The 21,127-nt window shown below is 47.8% G+C and overlaps 1 protein-coding gene across 2 annotated transcripts in view; it reads left to right on the forward strand.

The window, feature by feature from the left end:
* SPTBN2 (spectrin beta, non-erythrocytic 2) overlaps nucleotides 1–21,127 on the forward strand; it is an 80,175-nt gene that overhangs the window by 7,609 nt on the left and 51,439 nt on the right. Inside the window, exons 2-5 of one of the 2 annotated variants that reach the window (XM_035099449.2) lie at nucleotides 3,878–3,981; nucleotides 10,337–10,523; nucleotides 15,342–15,352; nucleotides 19,003–19,096. In XM_035099449.2, coding sequence (XP_034955340.2) covers nucleotides 10,367–10,523; nucleotides 15,342–15,352; nucleotides 19,003–19,096 — 262 coding nt within the window. In that variant the 5' untranslated portion in view covers nucleotides 3,878–3,981; nucleotides 10,337–10,366. Of the gene's footprint in view, nucleotides 1–3,877; nucleotides 3,982–10,336; nucleotides 10,524–15,341; nucleotides 15,353–18,884; nucleotides 19,097–21,127 lie in introns of those variants that run through there. The other variant, XM_035099448.2, reaches the window with a different exon arrangement.

Below are 21,127 nucleotides of genomic sequence, written 5' to 3' on the forward strand. Positions count from 1 at the left end.
GACTTACGAATGTGCGTTCGGAACGCATTAAATTCGTAAGTAGAGGTACCACTGTATTGTGATGAATTCAGTAAATGTTCTCTGCAACAGGGCAGGGTTCTGTCTACATGCAACATGGGAATATAGCAAATGTTTTTGTAAATGCTTGGGCACCGTGGCTGCATTGTCACACCAGGCCTTCGTGCAAAGGCTGCATTTTCATCACAGCTTAAATCTTTCCTCTGGACTCCCAGGCGGCGGTTTCTGGCCTCAGCTGTACATTTTCCGCCTGTCACTTTTCCAAAAGCCTGCATCTGCCGTCTGTTCTGCGTTGATTTCTTTCTTGCCTGGAGCAGAGTCGGCGGGCACATGAGCCCCCAGAAGATAAGAAGGCAGGGCAAGCCAAGTGACCTGGTTTGGCTGCTTGACCCGGATTTGGCACCACAACTGCCACAGGGAGTCTGAGTCATCGGGGCTGTGACCCAGATCTCCATTTTCCGGAGGGGGACGGGGACGGGACACTGCTTGTTGGTTTGCCGATTGGCAGCCCCATTGTATCCTTTGCAGTCAAACCTTCCGATGGTCAGATATTTCTGCGGAAGGAAGGCGCTGGCTCTGTTGGGGTAGCAATGGGTGTTTTGTTTTTTAGGCAACACGGTTATTTCATTAGGCAATTGCAAAGGGTGTATGCAAGGTTTTGATGAATTGGAACTCATCGTCAGGTTGGTTGGTTGGTTGAGCAACGAAACCAAACCTGGAAGAGGCAGCCAGGAGAATGGAAAAAATGATGGGGCTGATGGAAACTCTGGTCTGCAGTTTGTAGTAGCTATAAGAAGGAAGGAGTGGTTGGTAGATCTTGGGACTCAAATAAAAAGATCTGATAAGTCCATGCCCCCTGCCCTGCCCTCTTGATTTTTTATTCCTAACTACCGGTACATTTTATTGTTTTTTAGGATTTTTTTTAAAATCATACATACAAACCTGTAGTGCAAGAAATAATAAGCATAGAAGCAGCAAAAATCTTGTACTGAACATATGTGTTGTAAAATAGAATGATAAATGAATAGTACTACTATATAATAATAATAATAATAATAATAATAATAATAATAATAATAATAATAATAATTTTGTTATTTATACCCCGCCCATCTGGCTGGGTTTCCCCTGCCACTCAGGGTGGCTTCCAACAAAATATTAAAATACAATGGTCTGTTAAACATTAAAAGCTTCCCTAAACAGGGCTGCCTTCAGATATCTTCTAAAAGTCAAGATAATTGTTTATTTCCTTGACATCTGATGGGAGGGCGTTTCACAGAGTGGGCACCACTACCGAGAAGGCCCTCTGCCTGGTTCCCTGTAACCTCAGTTCTCACAATGAGGGAACCGCCAGAAGGCCCTTGGCACTGGACCTCAGTCTGAATGGTGGCGGTGGAGACGCTCCTTCAGGTATACTGGCCCGAGGCCGTTTAGGGCTTTAAAGGTCAGCACTAACACTTTGAATTGTGCTCGGAAACGTACTGGGACTTCCTCTTATGTCAATTTGCCTTATAGAATCAAAGAATTGTAGAGCTGGAAGGGACCACAAGTGCCATCCTTTCAATGCAGGCTCAAACCCACGACCCTGAGATTAAGAGTCTCGTGCTTTACCAAGTGAGTTATCCCAGGTCTATTGCTGAGCTTTGCCAAAGCAGATATTTAAGTCAGGGTTTGGGGTGAGGGTAAAGATCTGTTGGCGTTTTAAATGCAAAAGATACAAAACGGAATCAAATTTGTCGTGGCAAAGCCAGCCGTGTACAACCTTACTGTGCCGTGTTGGTTTCTCTGATAATCAAGCCATGTCCTGCCACCTCTCTGTGGAGAGACCACCTGCAATTTCCCATTGGGATGCTCTCTTCCTCCGAGCAGCCGCAACAACAGCATCAGTTATTGGCGCTGCCAGATTATCTGTGATGCTTAAAACAGCGAAAGCAGAATCAGGGGAATCTCTTTGTCTTGTGATTGCTTCCCAGAACAGCTGAACCCAGATCACACTCTGGGCTCACCCGCACTTCCATTTGCCAAACCACTTTCCCCCGGGGAAACTCGCAGTTTAATGCTGGGTTTTCCATGGACTGCTGTTTGTTCCAATTTATCATGAAAGAGCGGGTTTTCCTGGGGGGGGGAACAGCTGGTCAAAGGCAAAACTGCTCAGACCCTTGCCTAGAAAGCAGAAAGTCGTTCTGACTGTGCTTTCTAGGCACGGGACAACTGGAAATGTGGCTGAGCCCTCCTCCCATCATTTATGTAAAAAGGCACCCTGCCCTGTTGAGTCTTGCAGCCTTGCTTACCATCGCCTGTGAGCCCTGCAGGGAGGAAGCCACTCCTCATACAATGCAAGATATGATGCTGCTTAATCCACTTGTAATATTTTAATGGCTCTCTTCCTCTTACATGCCTCCTGTGTATATAACGGCTGCCTTCCTCGTATGTGTGCACAGACTCTGTTGTTTTCTCTGCGCCCAGTGTGCTTCCACTGCTGGTTTGGGAGGCAGCGGACCCAGGATGTTAGCGACAATCTATATTTATCCTGCTGTTTTTTAATGGAATACTTGCAGTTTGATGCATTTCCACCCCAAATGAGAGTAGATCCAAGCTGAGAAAAGGAACCTAGCTGCGTTTAAGCTCATAATAGCCTATTTGTCTCTGTATATGATCAATATATTCTGCAAATCTGCAGCTAAATATTTGGTTGGATCAATTCAGCATGGGTGAATTTTAGAGCAGGAAGGGCTCTGTTTGCTCCACCATTTGTGTGACAGCCCTTCAGATATTTGATGACAGCTATTGCCTACCCCTAGGCCTAATCTTCTCTTCCCCAGGCTAAACGTACCAATACATTTTAAACCATTAGGGCCTTATTTTCAGACTCCTTGCCATACACGTCATCATCCTCTGGACGCACTCTAGTTCAGGCATCCCCAAACTTTGGCCCTCTAGATGTTTTGGACTACAATTCCCATCTTCCCCGACCACTGGTCCTGTTAGCTAGGGATCATGGGAGTTGTAGGCCAAAACATCTGGAGTTTGGGGATGCCTGCTCTAGTTTGTGGTGGTCCTCCTTCAGATGTGCTAACCATAACTGGACACAGTACAGTGGTGCCTCGACCTACGAATTCAATCCGTTCCGAAGGCACCTTCGTAGGTCGAAAAATCTGTAAGTCGAAAAGCGCCATTGGAAACTCGATTTCCCATAGGAATGCATTGGAAACGGAAAAATTCATAAGTCGAAGCAACCCCATCTAAAAATCCGTAAGTCGAAAAAACCCTATCTAAAACTGCCGTGGTTTCCGTTCAGATGTCGAGAAATTCGTAAGCGTGCGGCCATTTGCCCCACTCGTAAGTTGAAAAATTCGGTTGTCGAGTCGTTCGTAAGTTGAGATACCACTGTACTTTCTTACACAGCAACATTATCTTCTTGGTTTCCTGACCTCCATTCTCTTAAGCTCTAAGGTTGCAGTCCTATACACACTTGCATGGGAGTGAGTTCTATTGAACTAATTAGAACTTACTTCTGAGTAGACAGGCCTGACTTCTCTTTTCCTGCCCCAAAACAAATCCTTTTGTGGGCAGCCGACCTTTCACTTGGCCACACAGAAGCAATACTGTTTGTTAACATTCTTTTGCTGACATCTTCCCCATGAAGTCTTGCAATGTTTGTGGATGTTCTGTGACATCCACAGTTCGGCGAGTGAAGGAAGGGGCTTGCAGACAACAACCGTTGTGAAGCAAACAAATTTGGGCATTGTACATCATGTGTTTAAAGTGCGTTGTTGCCTACCTCTGGGCCTTGAGAATGGTGCGGGTTAATAAAGTAAAGAGGCTACACATTTCTCCTCTCTGTGTTTGTGTGTTACAGGTCCTTGTATAAAGAACGAGCTCTCGAGCAGACACCCAGCCGGGGGGAGCTGAATCCTCTGACAGTGTGGCATTCAGATTGGCAGAAGCAGGCTGACTTTCTGTGTAAGTGGGGTCTGGCAGCTTTGCCTTAAACCTGGATGAGGTGGATACGAAACAATGCTTTTCTTTTATTAAAGATGAATGATGAAGTACAGAATCAGCTGGACAAACATCCCTAATAGGTATGGCCCATCCCGCAGCACCCCATGCAAGGAGGGCGGCCCCACAATGGCCCGCTAGCTGTCAATCCCTTTCGTGCTCATGGGATGGCCGAGGGGCTGCTAACTCTTTCTGGGCCTTTGGGAGTATTAAAGAGGCGTGTGCTGTAAAATGGGGATCACTCGCCAGCAGAGAGCCAGCTTCCTGCTGAGGAACTCCATCTGTCCTATCTTGCCAGAGATGGAATAGGGAAGAACGGTTGTCTTCGTGGGTTTTGAGAGTATTAAGCAAAGGTCCAGCCTGGGTATTTTGTTTCAAGAGTCTATCAGCGACACCTGAAGTTCTTTGGGAGTTGTTAACGTGGGACTGTCATGGTCGTGGCTCCTGACCATTTTACCTTAAGAGTGGTAAACATTTCACTCTCCAGACATTGCTGGATTAAAATTCCCAACAGCCCCAGCAAGCATGCCCAGAGGCCAGGGATGATGGGAGTTGTAGTTCAGCCACATCGGGAAGACCAAAGATGCTGCTGGCCTCTCTCGTTGCTGTTCCCTTGCTTTGCTTGAGTTACCATGACAGAGGATTGTAGAAGGGACCATAGGGTCATCTAGTCCATGGGTAGGCAAACTAAGGCCCAGGGGCCAGATCTGGCCCAATCGCCTTCTCAATCCAGCCCGTGGATGGTCCGGGAATCAGTGTGTTTTTACATGAGTAGAATGTGTCCTTTTATTTAAAATGCATCTCTGGGTTATTTGTGGGGCATAGGAATTCATTCATCCCCCCCAAATATATAGTCCGGTCCCCCCCTCCCCAAGGTCTGAGAGACAGTGGACCGGCCCCCTGCTGAAAAAGTTTGCTGAGCCCTGATCTAGTCTAACCCCCTGCAATGCCCATTATGGAGCTTGAACCCACAACCCTGAGATTACGTCTCATGCTCTCCTGACTGAGCTATTCACAGAACTTATAAGAGTTGCAGTGTAGAGAAATTTGGCAGTTGAAGTGTCTCTTCCCCACCCTCCCCGCAGCCGCTACACCTCCATAGAAGGGCCATACCTGCATCTATCTCTTAAAAACCTGGTAGAAGAATCTTAAGAGTTGAAAGGGACCTGGGAAGTCACCAGGCCCAATACCCTGCTCAGTGTAGGATTCAACTGCAGCCAGGGCCAGTGCTATCCTTAGGCCAGCTAGGCAACCACCTAGGGTGCAGACCTCAGAGGGGAACAGTTTTATACAGATTGGTATAGAATTATTCTGCACTGTTAGCAATACTGAACAAATGACTTTGGTTGTACGTTATATTGATGTAATCAAACCATCAGATATTGGGATACCCGAGCCAGAGGTTATCATAAGATAACCTTTCTTGGGATTTGTTCCACCAAAGGAAAAGGCGTATATTTGAAACACCATTGGAAGAGCTTTGCAAACACTCTCTTCTGCCCCCCGCCCCACCCCCTTCCATTCTTTTTTGTGACATTTTTGGGTCACTTCCCAGTTCGGCGCAATGTTTGTATTCACGGTTGCGCACATATTGAACACGCGTAAACCGGGGTGGGGTGGCGATGCCTGTACGAGATTTGTAATGAACCCCTTCCATTTCATGTTAACAATTTGCAAGACGAGAGTGACCGAATTCAACTTCTGTGAACTGACAATATTCATTTAGACCCCCCGGGTAAATCTTAAAATTCCCTGCCAAAATCTGAGCAGGTTAGAGAGCTTGAATAGAAGCAAAGCAAAAGTCATTCTGCTGGAGAATTTCTGGGTGGACTTGGGATGCAGCGTCACAATCCATCATTTTGAAGAAGACCAGACAGACAGGAGGCCAGATGGTCACGGTGTCCTGTCCCCCCCACCCCCCTGTGAAAGTGTAAATAGAAAAGCTGTCTGTTTCAGCAGAGGAGTCATGACAAACGAGGCCTGTCTGAAGATAGCAGATGAGAGCCACAGATGCAAAGCAGAGCTGGGGAGGTGGGGAGGTTTAGGAGAGGTTCCTCCAAGGCAGAGGTGAGGAGCCATTTCCAGCCTGAGCTCTGCATTCCCTTAAGGCTGGGCAACCTTCCAGAGTCCGTGAGCCAGTGGTGAGTGGGGGCAGATTTTTTACATCTGTACAGCAAGGTAGCTCCTCCATCCAGACGAGCAAGGGGTGTTAATAGAGTTCAAAGGCAGGGTTGGGCGATACCTGCTTTTCAGCATCGTAATGCCTTGCCAGCGAAACTTCACAATATGGTGGCATATTGCGATGTCGGGAAGGAAGAAGGCAGTTGCTGGCCTCGGAGACGATTAGCGTCACCGTGCGCAGCTTCTGCCTGTTGAGACTGGGCGGGTTGCGCTGCCCCAGGCAGAGCGCATCAGCCGATGTGCCACATGGCACAACACCGCAGAACTGCCATTCTCCCCAGAACCACCAGCTGCAACTCAGCCCGATAATCTGTTGCTGCGCAAGCACCAGCTGCCAGGAGCCATTGTTCTGCTCGGTGTGAGAAGGAAGCAGCCTGCTAATGCTTGTGTGGCCAGAGAAGGAAACCAAGGCTCTGGCTAGGCAGGCAGGCCAGCCCCACTCCCGAGGCCGGCAGCTGGGCCGCAGAGGGAGTGGGCGAGCATCAGGTGGCCTTTTTGAAGGATGCAATGCTGGCAGCAAGCGGGGCCAGGGATTCGCAATACATTGCCTGATGGGAAATTTCTGAAACTAGTCCCGTGATTTTAACTCTAATCGGGTTTCAGGCATCCCCAAACTGTGGCACTCTGGCCTACAACTCCCATGATCCCTAGCTAACGGGACCAGTGGTCAGGGATGATGGGAATTGTAGTCCAAAACATCTGGAGGGCCGAAGTTTGGGGACGCCTGGGCAATGTATTGATACATTGCCCAGGGCTATTCAGGAACATATTCCAGCCAGGCAAAAACCCTTGAAGACGGTGCAGAGCAAGACTGGTTGGGTGTGTGGCCTGGGGACAGACAGACAGGACTGCACAGAAGGACTCGCTCCAGCCACATGGAGTCCAGGATGCTGCTTGGTTTTCTGAGGAGCTTCAGGCAATGAATTGGACTGGGTGTTGGCTAGAGCGCAGTCAGTCTGACCGAACAGGTATGAACACACAGCCGGTCCTGCTACATGGCGTCAACTGGGGAATTGCCCAGCAGAGCTGTTTAGAGTAGTAAACTGGCTGGTTCGGACAAGGAAACCAGTCCTGTGTGTGAGATTTGCTTGCCATTTTGAAGGCAACATCACTTTGAATCATGCTGAATTGGATGCCACAATTGGGCCCGGTCCATTGGAGGTCGCTGGTGCACCATCAAAGAATTTATGACAGCTTCAGTTTCAGTTGCTGCAGCTGGAGGATGTGAGCAGAATGTTTTTGGCAGTGAGGCTGACACCGTGCCCTCTTGATTCCTGCACATCATGGCTGATGAAATTAGTAGGAGCAGACTGGTTGGATTGGTCCAAGGGGTGGTTAATAGCTGATTAAGGGAGCAGCCTGGAGAGAGAGGGATGTGGTTGAGGAGGGGATGTGGCCCAGGGAGGGAGGGCCACCGTGGGCTAAGTAGAGTGGCCTGGAGGGACACATTTGGCCCCCGGACCAGAGATTCTCCACCCCGGCTTAAAGAATTACTGGCAATGCGCTGAGGCCTATGGAAAGCATTTTGTAAAGTACTAAGTGCAGATAAAATTGAAGCACGTTTGGATTTGTGAACGCACACAGAGAGATTATGTTGCATTTTGAGAATTTTCCTTTAAAAATTTCACTGAGTATTCTGTGTTTGTGTGTGTCCGTCTGAGAATATTCTAACTTTGGGGGGTTGTGGCAGCACCACAAAAATCCCTATGCATGCTGGCTGGATTTAAACATTTTCCACATCACTGCAAGCTCTATTTTCTCTTTCTCTCTCACTCTCTCTCTTCGCCAAAAGCTGATTTTACAACTTTTTTTAAAAAAAATGTGCACAGTCTAAAAGGCTTCCAGAGGACTAGCTGTGTTTCTCTGCTGCAACGAAAGCAACTGAGAATCCCGTAGCGCCTTGAAGACGAGAAAACCTTTTATATGGCATAATAAGCTTTTGTGGGATAAGAGTCCATTTCATCTGATGCTTCTGATGAACGGCGCTGCATGACATGATGAATTTGCTCATCTGGAAGGTGTTTCAGGAAACCTTAGTCATTTTTCCTAAATGCAGGCAGGGGAGGGGCAGAGAGAGAGATAGATAGAGAGATTGGAAACAGTAAGATCCACCTGGCACCTTCACTGACGCTATCCCAAGTAGAAGCACCGAGCATATTTATGCTTATGTTTTCAAATGTAAGTTGCTTGGAGACCTTTGAGCAACAAGCAATTAACAAGTCCAATTAATATTAATAATAAAACTGCACAAAGGGCCTTTGGAGAGAGCAACTGCAGCTCATTAGCAGAGCACCTGTTCTGCATGTTGAAGGTTTTCCGTTCCGTTAGTGAATCTGGTGGTGGGAAGGATCTCTGCTGGGACCTTGGAGAGCTGATGCCAGAACTGAGCTAGGCGGATGAATAGTCTCGATGTGGTGTAGGGCAGGTTTCCTCTGCCCTTTTTCTCCCTACAGTTGGTTACGGATAAGATTCCTATGGATCTTAACACCTATGCGCTGCGATGCCTATAGGGACCCTTTCAAGGACCTGGCCTATAGAAGTAAGGCCCCCCCCCCACCAATAATGGGCATTGCCATTCAATAATTCGGCATAATATTTGGTTTAATAGATATATAGTTGTATAATTTGGAATAATTGGTTTGATATGATTGATTTGTAAGTGAAAATCTAATGAAAATTGTTTTTTTAATTAAAAAAGGGCATTGCCATTCAAATGGTGTGTGTGTGTGCACCACATCATGTAATTAATTATGTGGAGCGGGGCTTACTGGACCCCACCCGATATTTTAGTCAAGTTGGCACCCCTGACTCTAGGAATTGTAGTTCTGTGGGGGGAATGAGGGTCTCCTAACAATTCTCAGCACCCTTAATGAACTACACTTCCAAGGATTCTTCGGGTGAAGCTATGACTGTTACTCTCCTGTTCCCCCCTAAATCTTAGCAGGCAGCTTTTCAGGCTCCCTTTCCTTTTTCTCTCCTGAAAAATCATAGGGTTGTAGAGTTGGAAGGGACCACGGGGTCATCTAGTCCAACCCCCTGCAGTGCAGGAATCCTTTGCCCAATGTGGGGCTCAAACCCATGACCCTGAGATTTAACGAACCAAGCTGTCCTCAGGATAGAGTCAGCGTAGAAAATACTATGCCAGGGGAAGAAGGGATGTGACTCGGTGGTAGAGCATCTGTGTTGCAGCCAGAAGCCCCCCCCCCCAATGTTCAGTCCCTGAGATCTCCAGGCAAGTCAGTCTGCCTGCCTGAAACCTTGGAGAGCTGCTGCTGCTATTAGTGTGGGTGTAATTGAGCTAGGAACCAGGTATAAGGTGACTCCCTATAAGGCTGCGTACACTCTACCTTTAAAGCACATTCAAAGTACTCCCTGCCCACAACAAGAGTTCTGAGTTTTGTGATTTAGTATATTTTATTTTTCATGAGTGACCAATGTACATTCAGTGTCTCTGTTTTCAAATCGCAGTGTCTCCTTACAGGTCAATGGCATTCAGTTTGTTGAGGGGCAAAGAGAAGTGTGGAGAAAGGGGGGAGGAAATTGAAAGAAGGGAGGGGAAACAGTGAACTTTCATTCTCTTACATAGTACTGTATGTGAGCGGAGCTTTTGTGTCAGTGACCCGCAGATAGGTATCTTATTGGGCACTAGGTTTGTTAAGGGTTGCTGGGAATTTTAAATCTCTAAGGGGTAAACTAAAATGCCCAGACTTCTTTGAGAGAAGGAACATGGTTTGAATGTACTTTAACGGGATAGCATGTATGTCACCTAAGAAAGCTGAGGATCTGTGGCTCCTAAAGGGTTAGAGATCAACGTACAGTGGTACCTCGGTTCCCGGACGCCTCCATTGTCAAACGTTTCAGTTCTCGAACGCCGAAAACCCGGAAGTAAATGCTTCCGTTTTCAAACGTTCCTCAGAACTCGAACGTCCGACGCGGCTTCCGCTGAGTGCAAGAAGCTCTTGCAACCAATCAGAAGCCGCAGCCTCGGTTGTCAAACGGTCTTCCAGAACGGATTATGTTCAACAACCGGGGTATCACTGTATATACATTTTTTTAGAATGAACGTAAAGGAATACTTGGTTAGGTATGAGTTGCCCTTGTGCCTGAAGGCCCTCACTGTTCCCTCTTTCACTTCAAGGCGGACGTTGGCCCCGTTGCCGAAATCGCCATGAGCAGCACCCTCTCCCCTACCGACTACGACAGCCTGGAGATCCAGCAGCAGTACAATGACATCAACAACCGCTGGGAAGTGGCCGACGAAGACTGGGACAATGAGAACAGCTCGGCCCGGCTTTTCGAGCGCTCTCGCATCAAGGCGCTGGCAGGTAAAGGGGTGCCAGGGAGCTTGTTGTTTTGCCAAGGCTGAGCTTCCCTGGCACTGTTTGCATTGCGACAGTTTGGCCTTCTGACAAGGGAAGCAATGAGCATGTGCAGAGCGTAACTTTTTCTTGCCTAATCTACATCACAGGGTGGCTGTGAGGATAAAATGGAGGCAAGTGGGTGGGCTTATTTAGTTTTATTTTATTTATTAAATTTGTACATGGTACTTCCCCAAAATACATGGGGGCTGGGGCTGTCAAAGGCTACTAGTCATACTGGCTGTGTATTACTTCTAGGATCGAAGGCGCCATGACTCCGAATACCCGATCAGGAAAGTGCTCTTGCAGCAATTAAGAGAAAATAAGAGAATTTTTTGTAAATACGTTTGAATTGGAGATGCAGTAAGAAAAAGGCATAAAATAATGGCAGAAAGGAAGGGAGGGAAGTCAATGGGAAGGTAAAGTAGATTTGTAAAGATTAGGGTTTTCTTGTCACAATATTTGTAAAAGCTGAAAATGAAAAATAAAATTATATGTAAAAATGAGAGTGCTCTTGCCCTTACGTCCTGCTTGCAGGCTTCCTGCAGGCACCTACTTGGCCACTGTGAGAAACAGGATGCTGGACTAGGTGAACCCCCTTTGGTCTGATCCAGCTTCAGGGGTCCTCTTAGGTTCTTATGGAGGGGAAATCAAGCAAATTCAGAAACCATTTTTAAAAAGTTGCTTGAGAGCCCCCCCCCCCCAATACTTTGCTAGTGCGAGCCAGGTTAACAACTCAACTGTGTTCACTCATTTGAAGGCTGGAATGTGGATTGGGGTAGGAGCAAGGTAAGAATGGGTGAGGATGATTTTATTTACTGAATTGATATCCATCCTTCCTCCCCAAGTTGCCCAGGGTAGCAAACAGATACACAATTTAAAATCCTGCAACTGAGTGGAGGCTGCATGCTAACTAGGAAAAATAGGGAATACTTGCAGGACAACTTTAGAAAAGTAGGTTGAAAAATTATGGGATCACTGATAGTCAAGGACACTGAAAAGGAGAGAGGTGGGGGAGATATTTCCGCCCAGCTTTTACTGAAAAGTATCCAAGGAGTAAAATAAATTACGACCCATGTGCTCTTGAACTTTCATGCCACTCTGTCCTCTTCTCTCCTAAACACACAAATAAAGTTATTGCGTCATAGTGGTTGCAGCACAGGAACAGAATAGTCTTGACAGCAGCTGCAAGGGGAAGCCTTGTAACAAGCACACAGTGCCCCAAAGTCTGATGGGAGTTGTAGGCAGCCTTTGGAACGGCAGAGTGACACCATTGTACAGGATGATTTGAATGTTAAGTCTGCCACGTGTTCCTAGGAAGGAACTCCTTAGGCAGAGCTATGGGTATATTCTCCACCTTTGCAGGGGCTTGCAAACTGGTAGAGAGTCTTCCTAGGCTTATACAGTGGTACCTCGGGTTACGAACTTAATTTGTTCGGAGGTCCGTTCTTAACCCGAAACTGTTCTTAACCTGAGGCCTGCTGCTGTCGTGCCGCCACCGTGCAATTTCCGATCTCATCCAGGGGCAAAGTTCGCAACCCGGAGCAACTACTTTCGAGTTAGCGGAGTTTGTAACCTGAAGCGTTTGTAACCCAAGGTACTACTGTATTGTGGAGAGGCACTCAGCTCATGTTCCAGTGCACCATTCAATGAATCGTGGCTCTTATATTTCACACAGCTTCTTTAGCACTGCTAAAATGTTTTTGATCACTTATATCAGTGGTGCTTTCCCTTCCTTTTAATTGAAACAGTTTTCTAGCACTTTTGGCTCTGTTCTTTCACCTAGCACCAGAAAGTCAGGTTTCTCTTCCTTCCATTTGTCCGATAGGGAAAGTGAGGCTGGCTTGCCCAAATTTTATACCAAGAGTCTGTGGCAGAGACTTTGGAGACGTGGAAGGGAGGTTCTCCAGATCCAATCCCAGTGCTGTACTGTTCTGTCTTGGGGAAAACTGAAACACACAGCAGTTGAATCCAGCTGGCTCCCAAGAGCCCAAAGTGGTGTTCCTTCTCTCCTTTCTCTTGCCTGTCACTCTTGGTTGCCTGTTGCACTTTGCTCCCAGTGCAGATGGCCTTGCTTTTCTGTTTACATGGCTGGGTGGGTGGCTGCTGTGCTTAGACCAGCTCCAAAGAATGAGGCACCTCCTACATGCATGAATCCAGTCAAAGTCTCAGCTTGGGGGTACTTTCCTTAAGGAAGACAGGGACATGGGCCCACAGGAATATCAGCAGGGCATTCCATTTATTGGTGATGTTCAGGGATGAGTGCCACTACAGTACATAGCCAAAACCATACCACCTACACTGGCAGAAATGCTAAACAGGAGCATTCCCCACTGTAGCATTTTGTTACAGCTTTCCATTGTTAACTCCTAATTGCAGTGTATTTACCCCAGTTCTCCACCTGCTCTTGCTATTTCAGGGTGTGTGTGTGTAACCACTAACTTGGGGTGGAACCATTTCATATATCATGTTTTTGCCATTATTGCACTAGCTGCTTATAATGATTTATTCGTGGTTCCCAGTTTCAGTGGTTCCCAACCCCCCCAACCCCCCGCCATGGACCACTTGAACATTTGCTGAGGGTCTGGAGGATTTGTCTGCCTGTTGTAGTGATTATAATGTGCTGTGCTAGGTGCTGGGTGATTTTTAATTGTATTATTTATTATATCTTAGATTACAGTTTGATTCCATATAATGCAAATTGTAATACTGTACAGAGGTACCTTGACTTATGAAGACGATCCGTTCCGTGGCGCTCTTTGTAAGTCAAGGTTTTCGGATGTCGAAGTGCCCGTTCTGCGCATGTGCAGACCCCGTGCGCTGCTTCTGCGCAGGCGCGGCGAAAGCACTTCCGGGGTTGTCGACTTCGTAAGTCGAAACCTTCAGAAGTCGAAGCATTCATATGTCGAGGTACCACTGTACAGCAGTACACAGTATTCAAAAGCCATAGGAATACAGTTAATAAGCAATATGAACATTTAATGTGATGGATGTGCCGACTCTTTAATCACGAATCCACAGACACACCGTGGACCTCTTGAATGGCCCGTGGACCACAGTTTGGAAACCCCTGATTTAAATGATTGATTGTAATCGTTTGGTAGCGGTTTTGTCTAATTAATTCTGATACTTCACTTACTGATCTGTGTATATTGTTTTGTCCTGTCTATGAATTGGTGTACAGTACAACCTTGACTTACTACTGCCCCTACTCACGAACAATCCAATTCGCGACCGCGGCAAACCCAGAAGTAAATACTGGGTTTGTCGTGATTCGTGCACGTGCAGAAGTGGCTTCTGCCGACTGAACATGCACAGAAGCGGCTGCTGCCGTCTGCACATGTGCAGAACAGTGCTTCTCCCAACGACCCGGATTGACTCATGAACGGACCTCCGGAACGGATTCCGTACGTGAGTAGAGGTTCCACTGTATGCTCTACCACTGAGCTAAAGCCCTTCCCTGAAGGCAGAATGCCCCAGGGTGGTCCTCTACCTCCTTGCACAAGCCCTACTGAAGTGAACAGAAACTATGTAAAACCCAGCCTGCCTGCTTTTTCATTTGTATACTACTTTTCTAGGGCACATAAACAACAACATTATACAATGGGAAATCATGGAAAATAGGGGTCACCATTGTTCTTGGACCCAAGGGGACATTTGCACACTATAAATTGTTGGCATTCACACAGTGTATCCTGTTCTGTTGGAATGCTTGGAATGCTTGTTTCAAGCCAGGTTTTTTGTTGAGGGGGAGTTGCTCCCTGTGGGTACCAGAGAAGGCCTCTATGGGTGCCACATTTGTGACCCTGTGGTATAACAGTTCAATTCAGTGGGGAAAATTCATGATGAAAAGTACAATTGCAAAACAGTTAAAATCAATTACCATAAAATATAACAATGCATTTTTATCCAACCATTACAAGAGAAGTTCAACTAGCAAAACATTGGAAAACAATGGAACAAAACTGCTCCCAATGCTTACAATAAATTGTTTAAAATCATTATGAGCACCCAAAATAATAACAGCAAAGATGCAATATGTAAAATGTTCCCTGTTTTTTTTTGGGGGGGGGGGTTGACTGTGGAGAGGAAACAGGACATTTTGGGGTAGAGGTGTCCCCAAATTTCTGAATGATAAGTAATGGAAGATTTAAAATGAATGCTCCCATCCTAAATTTATTTTCTCTAGATTAAATCTCAACCTAATTTGCTGTCAAGTAAGCATGCTTAGCATTGCACCCTGATTTTGATGGAAATCATATTTCTCCCTTACCTTTTGAAAGCAACCCTAATACTTTGCTGGGATAGGGATACTTCCCCCCCCCAAACCCTTTGGTGCCTCAGACCTCCAACTTGCAGCCTTTTGCTCATGATGCTGCCTTGTGATTTGTATTTAGACGCTGGGATTCCCCCCCTTTTTTTTGCAAAGGGTAGATTGGCTTTATGAGGGACTGGGATCGCTATCTACCACAACCCGCAAGGGGAAAGTGCCAGCAAACGCGAGATAGCTAAACAGAGGCAGAAGCCAAGGACGCAGCAGGCTGGCCTTGGAGCTGGGCTACCAAAGGCTATCTCTGGCACAGACAAGTGTAGCCTTGAGTAATCCCAAAATGAGCATCAGGGGAAGGGCCATAGTTCAGTAACGGAGCATCTGCAGAAGGTCCTAGGTTCAATCCCCAATGGCATGGCATCTCCAGGTGGGGTTGCCTCCCCATCTGGAACCACCCCCCATCCTGAGGGCCTCTGCCAAATCCCACACCTTGAGCTGCTGGATGATGGACCAAGAGCCTGATTTCGTACCCAGCAGTTTCCTGCAGTTGCTAAACTCTGCCGCTACCTCAGCCTCTCCAGCCCTGTTAACGGCTGGGGGGCGGATTGCGAGGGAAAGGCGGCCTGGGAGAGTCAGTAAACAGTCGCTTAATGACAGTTTGGGATGATACCAAGCAGGGTGGGGCGGCCAGGCAGGCAGGAAATACTGGAAGCCAGTGGTGGCGGCGGGGGTGGGGGGCACCCTGGGTGTGTGTTTAATGCGTGTGGGGAGTTCCAGTCATTGCTGAAGATCAAGGGCAAGGCGGTTGTTTCTCTGTCAAATTGCTTTGGGTTGCCGGAGGAGGAATTTATTGTTTCTGTTCTTAATCGTTTAACTACATCCGTATCTCACTTTCCCCTCCAAAGAGCTCAAGGTGGTTTACATGGCTGCCGCCCCCTCAGAACCACCCGGTGAGGTAGGTTAGGCTGAGAGGCAGTGACCGGCTCAAGGTCACCTGGTGGCTGAGCGGAGAGTGAAACCCTGGACCACATGCACAGCGTACATTTAAAGCACTATGCTTCCCTTTCATAAACTGTGATGGCTTTCACACACACCCCGCAAAGGATTCTGGGAAATGTCGCTTGTTTCAGGGTGCTGAGAGTTGTGAGGTGATCCCTATTTCCCTCACAGGGCTATGATACTCAGAGTGGTTTCGCCAACAATGGCTCTTCACAGGGGATTCTGGGAATTGTGGCTGTGGGAGAGGACGGGGACGACGGTCTCCTAACAAGTCTTGTATAAAGTGGTATCATAGCACTTAAAATGTGCAGTGTGAATATGGCTTGCCGTTCTAACTGCTTTGAGTTCCACAGAGCTCTTTTGCAAGCAGATATGTTCACAGTGGTGGTGGGGAACCATCGTGCAAGAAAATATAAAACAGATGAACCAGGGTTGTTGTGGAGAGTTTGGAGAACAGGCAGACTTCAACCACCCATTGCTCTCAGTAACCAAATCCCAGCCTGACCTGGAATGTCTGTCCTCCTAAGTCCCTGTGAAAGCTTCCTGTGCTTGCTGGGTGTGGAGAGTGTTTGTTCAGAGATGATTATGTGAAGGGCTCAAAAGCTGGGCCTTGCATTTGAAAAGCCCATTCTGGAGTGCAGGGTTGGTTCAGATGAATAAGGCCCCAACTAATGACAGATGGGACCCAGGTGGCGCTGTGGTTAAACCACTGAGCCTAGGGCTTGCTGACCAGAAGGTTGGCGGTTCGAATCCCTGTGACGGGGTGAGCTCCCATTGCTTGGTCCCAGCTCCTGCCAACCTAGCAGTTCGAAAGCACGTCAAAATGCAAGTAGATAAATAGGAACCGCTACAGCGGGAAGGTAAACGGCGTTTCCATGTGCTGCTCTGGTTCGCCAGAAGTGGCTTTGTCATGCTGGCTACATGACCTGGAAGCTGTACGCCGGCTCCCTTGGCCAATAATGCGAGATGAGCGCGCAACCCCAGAGTCGGTCACGACTGGACCTAATGGTCAGGGGTCCCTTTACCTTTAATGACAGATGAAACTTAGCGGATGGCCATGCCCCCTAACTGTTGAATTTCCACATTTGACCTGAAGAAGAGTCCTGCGTAACTGCAGAAGCTTACACAACAAAACTGTGAATCTGCATTAGACCTTTGCAGCCTTGTCCCTGTTTGGATGACTGGGAGAAACAGCTTTCTGAGGGGGAAACAGGGAGGCAGATATAGGGCCAAAGAGTCAACTTTGCTGGCCCCACAAGGGTACTGGCAGGCCTGGAGGATTCATGGCCCAGCCTGACAGCCACACAAAACAGACAATGGGATGCAAATCCTGCATTGTTTGACCCTGGCGGCTGGGTGAGCTCATCCGTCCCTGTCTAGCACCCCCCCTCTTTTTTGGAATAGCTAGGAAACCAGCTGTCCTGTTCCTTCCTTACCCTGCTTTCTATCTTCCCCCATTTGTGTGCCAGCAAGATCACCTGCTTCTTGCTATGAAGGCCAAAAACCCACAGTCCCAGATCCCCAAGTCCCACCTCATGTCTCAGAATAAGGTACTTTGTACATGCTCAAAAGATTTTGTGTTTCTGTTGTTTCACCTGTAGGTTCTGCAGATAAAACAGTTCTAGGGACTAAACTATGATGGCCAGCTAACCCTCCCCATTTTACAGATTGGGGAAGAGGACCAGGCAAAGAGGGGGAGAGGGGCTTCTCTTAGGCCATGGGATAGCTCTAGGTGTCTTTAAACCCAGCTCTCCCAAATACAGGAGAATACAGGAGACAAAGACAGGACTAGAGATTATTACTTGCTCTTTTATAAAGTACTGCATGAGAGCCAGTGAGATGCAGTGGTTAGAGATGTCAGATTAGGACAGGGATAGGCAACCTAAGGCCCATGGGCCGGATGCGGCCCAATCACCTACTCAATCTGGCCCACGGACGGTCCGGGAATCAGCATGTTTTTACATGAGTAGAATGTGTCATTTTATTTAAAATGCATCTCTGGGTTATTTGTGGGTCCTGCCTGGTGTTTTTACATGAGTAGAATGTGTGCTTTTATTTAAAATGCATCTCTGGGTTATTTGTGGGGCATAGGAATTCATTCATTCCCCCCTCCAAAAAAATATAGTCTGGCCCACCACATGGTCTGAAGGACGGTGGACCGGCCCACGGCTGAAAAGGGTTGCTGACCCCTGGACTAGGACTTGGGGGCCCCAGGGTTCAAGTCCTGCCCCCACTCACCCAACATAGTCACAGGGTAACTTTGCGTCACTACTCCCTGTCTCTCAGCCTAACCTACCTCACAGGATTGTTGTGAGGATAAAATGTTTGGGGCGGGGTGAGCTCCTTGGAGGAAAAGAGGGATGTAAACGTAGTAGTGACATCTTAAAAAGAAAAAGAAACTGCACATCTGAGGCTGGAGGTCAAGGATAAGTCAAGCAAGAGAAGAAGAGACCTCAGCCCCCCCCCCATGGGCTGTTTCCAATGTTATTCATACTCTTAGTAGACCCATTGACATGAACGGGTATGGCTAAATTTGGTTCGGAGTAAACTTTAGTTAGATACAACCCTATCTTATCTTTTTTATAAACTTACCTCGGCAAGATCCAGAATCATTAGTCCCCTCTTAGAAGGGGGGGCGGGGGTAGAGAAAGGATCCAGTAGTCCTGAGCCCCAGTGCCCTTTCACCCATCCTGGTCTGGTGCTGAGGGTAGAGCCCTGAGCCCTATTCAATAAGAGCTTTGGCTAACCCCCAATGCTGAGATTTGCTAGTTTTTCAGACTATCGAATTGTATGTGTGTGTGTGGGCAGACTGCCCAACCCGTTCCCCTCCCCTCCCCATGTCTGCCTGGGCTCTGTGAATGTACTACACACACACACACACACACACACACACACACACACACACACACACACCATTCAGAGCAACCCAACCTGTTTTTATGTAAATTTCCCAGGGTTGCCGCCCTCGCCTGGAAGGGGGCAGCAAAACTCTCTTGAAACACTCAACTCACACCAAGGTGCTGGAGCTTCGCTTCCTGCTACCTGGGCCCAACTGCGGTTGGTTTTTTTCCGGGGTGGGTGGGCGGGCAGGCAGGGGGCTGCCGTGGTGGTCCAAGTGGAGGTACCCGAGACGCAAGGATGTACGAACCTGATCCAGAACTGCTGGAGGTGATCCAGGGTCCTTCTCCCCCTCCTGAGCTCTCCCCGGCTGCATTTATCAACGCAGTCCAGTACGCCAACGTGTTGGAGGGCAGGTTCAAGCAGCTTCAAGGTAGGCACTCTGGAGAATTGCTGGGGGGGGGGCGCGGTGATCGGTAGAGATTTGGGGGGCAAGCTCTCAACCAGGAGTCTTCCCCCCCCCCAACCTGCAAGATCTCTCTGGCCTGACTTAAGCGGTGGCTGCAGGGACCCTAATCCGCACAGTGATGCCAGGAATTAGCTGAACGCACGCTGGATTTGCATGGGGCAAACACAGCGACGTGGTTGAGATTCTTTGGGGCTGCGCCCAGCTGCCCCCTGCCAAAGCTACCCTTCTTCCCCATTTTCCTGGAAGCTGAGGGCAGGAGACCTTGTCAAGAGAGAGAGAGGAGCCTTGACAGGCAGTCGTCCACAGTACACACCCGACAGACACAGCCTCTGTGACTCCAAGGACTGCTCTGTTTTATACCCTGCCCCTCTTCGGTGGGAAGCGCTGTTCTGGGAATGCTCACCTTGACCCCCAACTCCCCCCTCCCCCTCAACACACACAGCCACAATATCTTTCATTTACTTATTTTTAAAAGGTTTGCACCCTGCCTTCCAGTCAAAGGTTCCAAGTCAGCTACCCATAAAAAAAACCAGAATAATTCAAAAACTTGTGTTGCATTAAAATTGTAATTTTTAAAAAAATCTCCAAATAGTGAAACTGCAGTAAAAACAGCATTAAAAAAGTAAAACAAATCCTTCTTGGGGGAGCCATAAAATGACCTCCTTTCGATACCAAAAAAGCGAGCAAAGTAAGTGCCAGCTGTGTGTCTCTGGGAAGAGTAGTCCACATAACTGAAAAAGTTATCGCCCACCGGGTAAGGCTGTTGTCCCACATTGTGCAGCCCCCCCGTCACCCCCAGCCTATTTACCTTGCCAAGGTTTCACCCCCAAATTTCTGGGGCAGCATCCACCACCACAGTATGATCTGGGCCCAAGCTCTTTTTGGTGTTGGATTCCCCTGAAATGTTATCTACCCTTCTTTATTCTATGTGAGCAAAACAGGTCAGTGTTATTTTCCCTCACTGCTTAGTTATCGCAGAGGACAAAGATGTGCTTTTGTGAACTTTGTCGCGAAATTACACAAACTTAAGGGTCCTTTTTCGCAGCAGCGGTTACTGACAGTAATACTACGGTACATTACCAGCTATATACTGTGCTAATTCAACACCTGCGGTAGGAAAGAAACCCAGAGTTCTGATTAAGCCCAAATTGAATAGAATCAGATTTGCTGATCAATTCTCATTCAGCACTTTCATCTGGCAGCCTCCCTTTGGAAGTCTTTTATGCTGAAGCCTGGTGGCTGACTGAGGTCATCAGCAGAGTATCCTGGGAGAGGGAAGTTGTCTCCCACTGGTTTCTGAATGTTGCCGTTTCCAGTGTCTAATATGGGCCCATATTGAAGTGGTGGCTTATATCATGTTGGAGGATGACCTGGTGTACAAGTCCCAGATGGTATATGGCTGGTTTTATTAGCGCCTGCAATATTGTTGCCCGGTTGGAAATGGGGGACAGAACTGGTATCAAGGATTGCTGTGGCATCTAGTCACTGAATTGCTGGTGGGAAGCTGTTTTAGATTAAGGGGCTGCTGAAATGTCTCTGGTTCAATCCCCAGCATCTTCAAGTAGGGCTGGGAGAGGCTCCCTGCCTGCGATTCTGGGGAGTTGCTGTCAAATACTAAACTAGATGAACTACAGGTCTGACTCATTAAAAGGCAGCTTCTAATGTTCCTGTTTAAATTGGCCATTTTCCTGAACTTTGACGACCAGAGTCTTACATTTGTTTCGTTTTGGGGAAAGGTCATAGCTTTGCCTGTTGAAAGTCCCAGGTGTGGTCCCCAGTATCTGCAGGTTGGGCTGAGGGAGATCACAGCCTGGAATTTATTTATTTGCTGCATTTATATCCCTCCTTTTTGTCCAAGGAGCTCAAGGTGGCATGTGTGGTTTTCTCCCCCCCTCCCCCTCAATCAATCTCCACAACAACCCTGTGCAGTAGGTTGGGAGCACGTGACTGGCCCAAGGTCACCCAGTGAGCTTCCTGGCCGAGTGGGGATGTGAC

Source organism: Zootoca vivipara, chromosome 17 (genome assembly GCF_963506605.1).
Source record: "Zootoca vivipara chromosome 17, rZooViv1.1, whole genome shotgun sequence".
Lineage (NCBI taxonomy): Eukaryota > Metazoa > Chordata > Lepidosauria > Squamata > Lacertidae > Zootoca > Zootoca vivipara.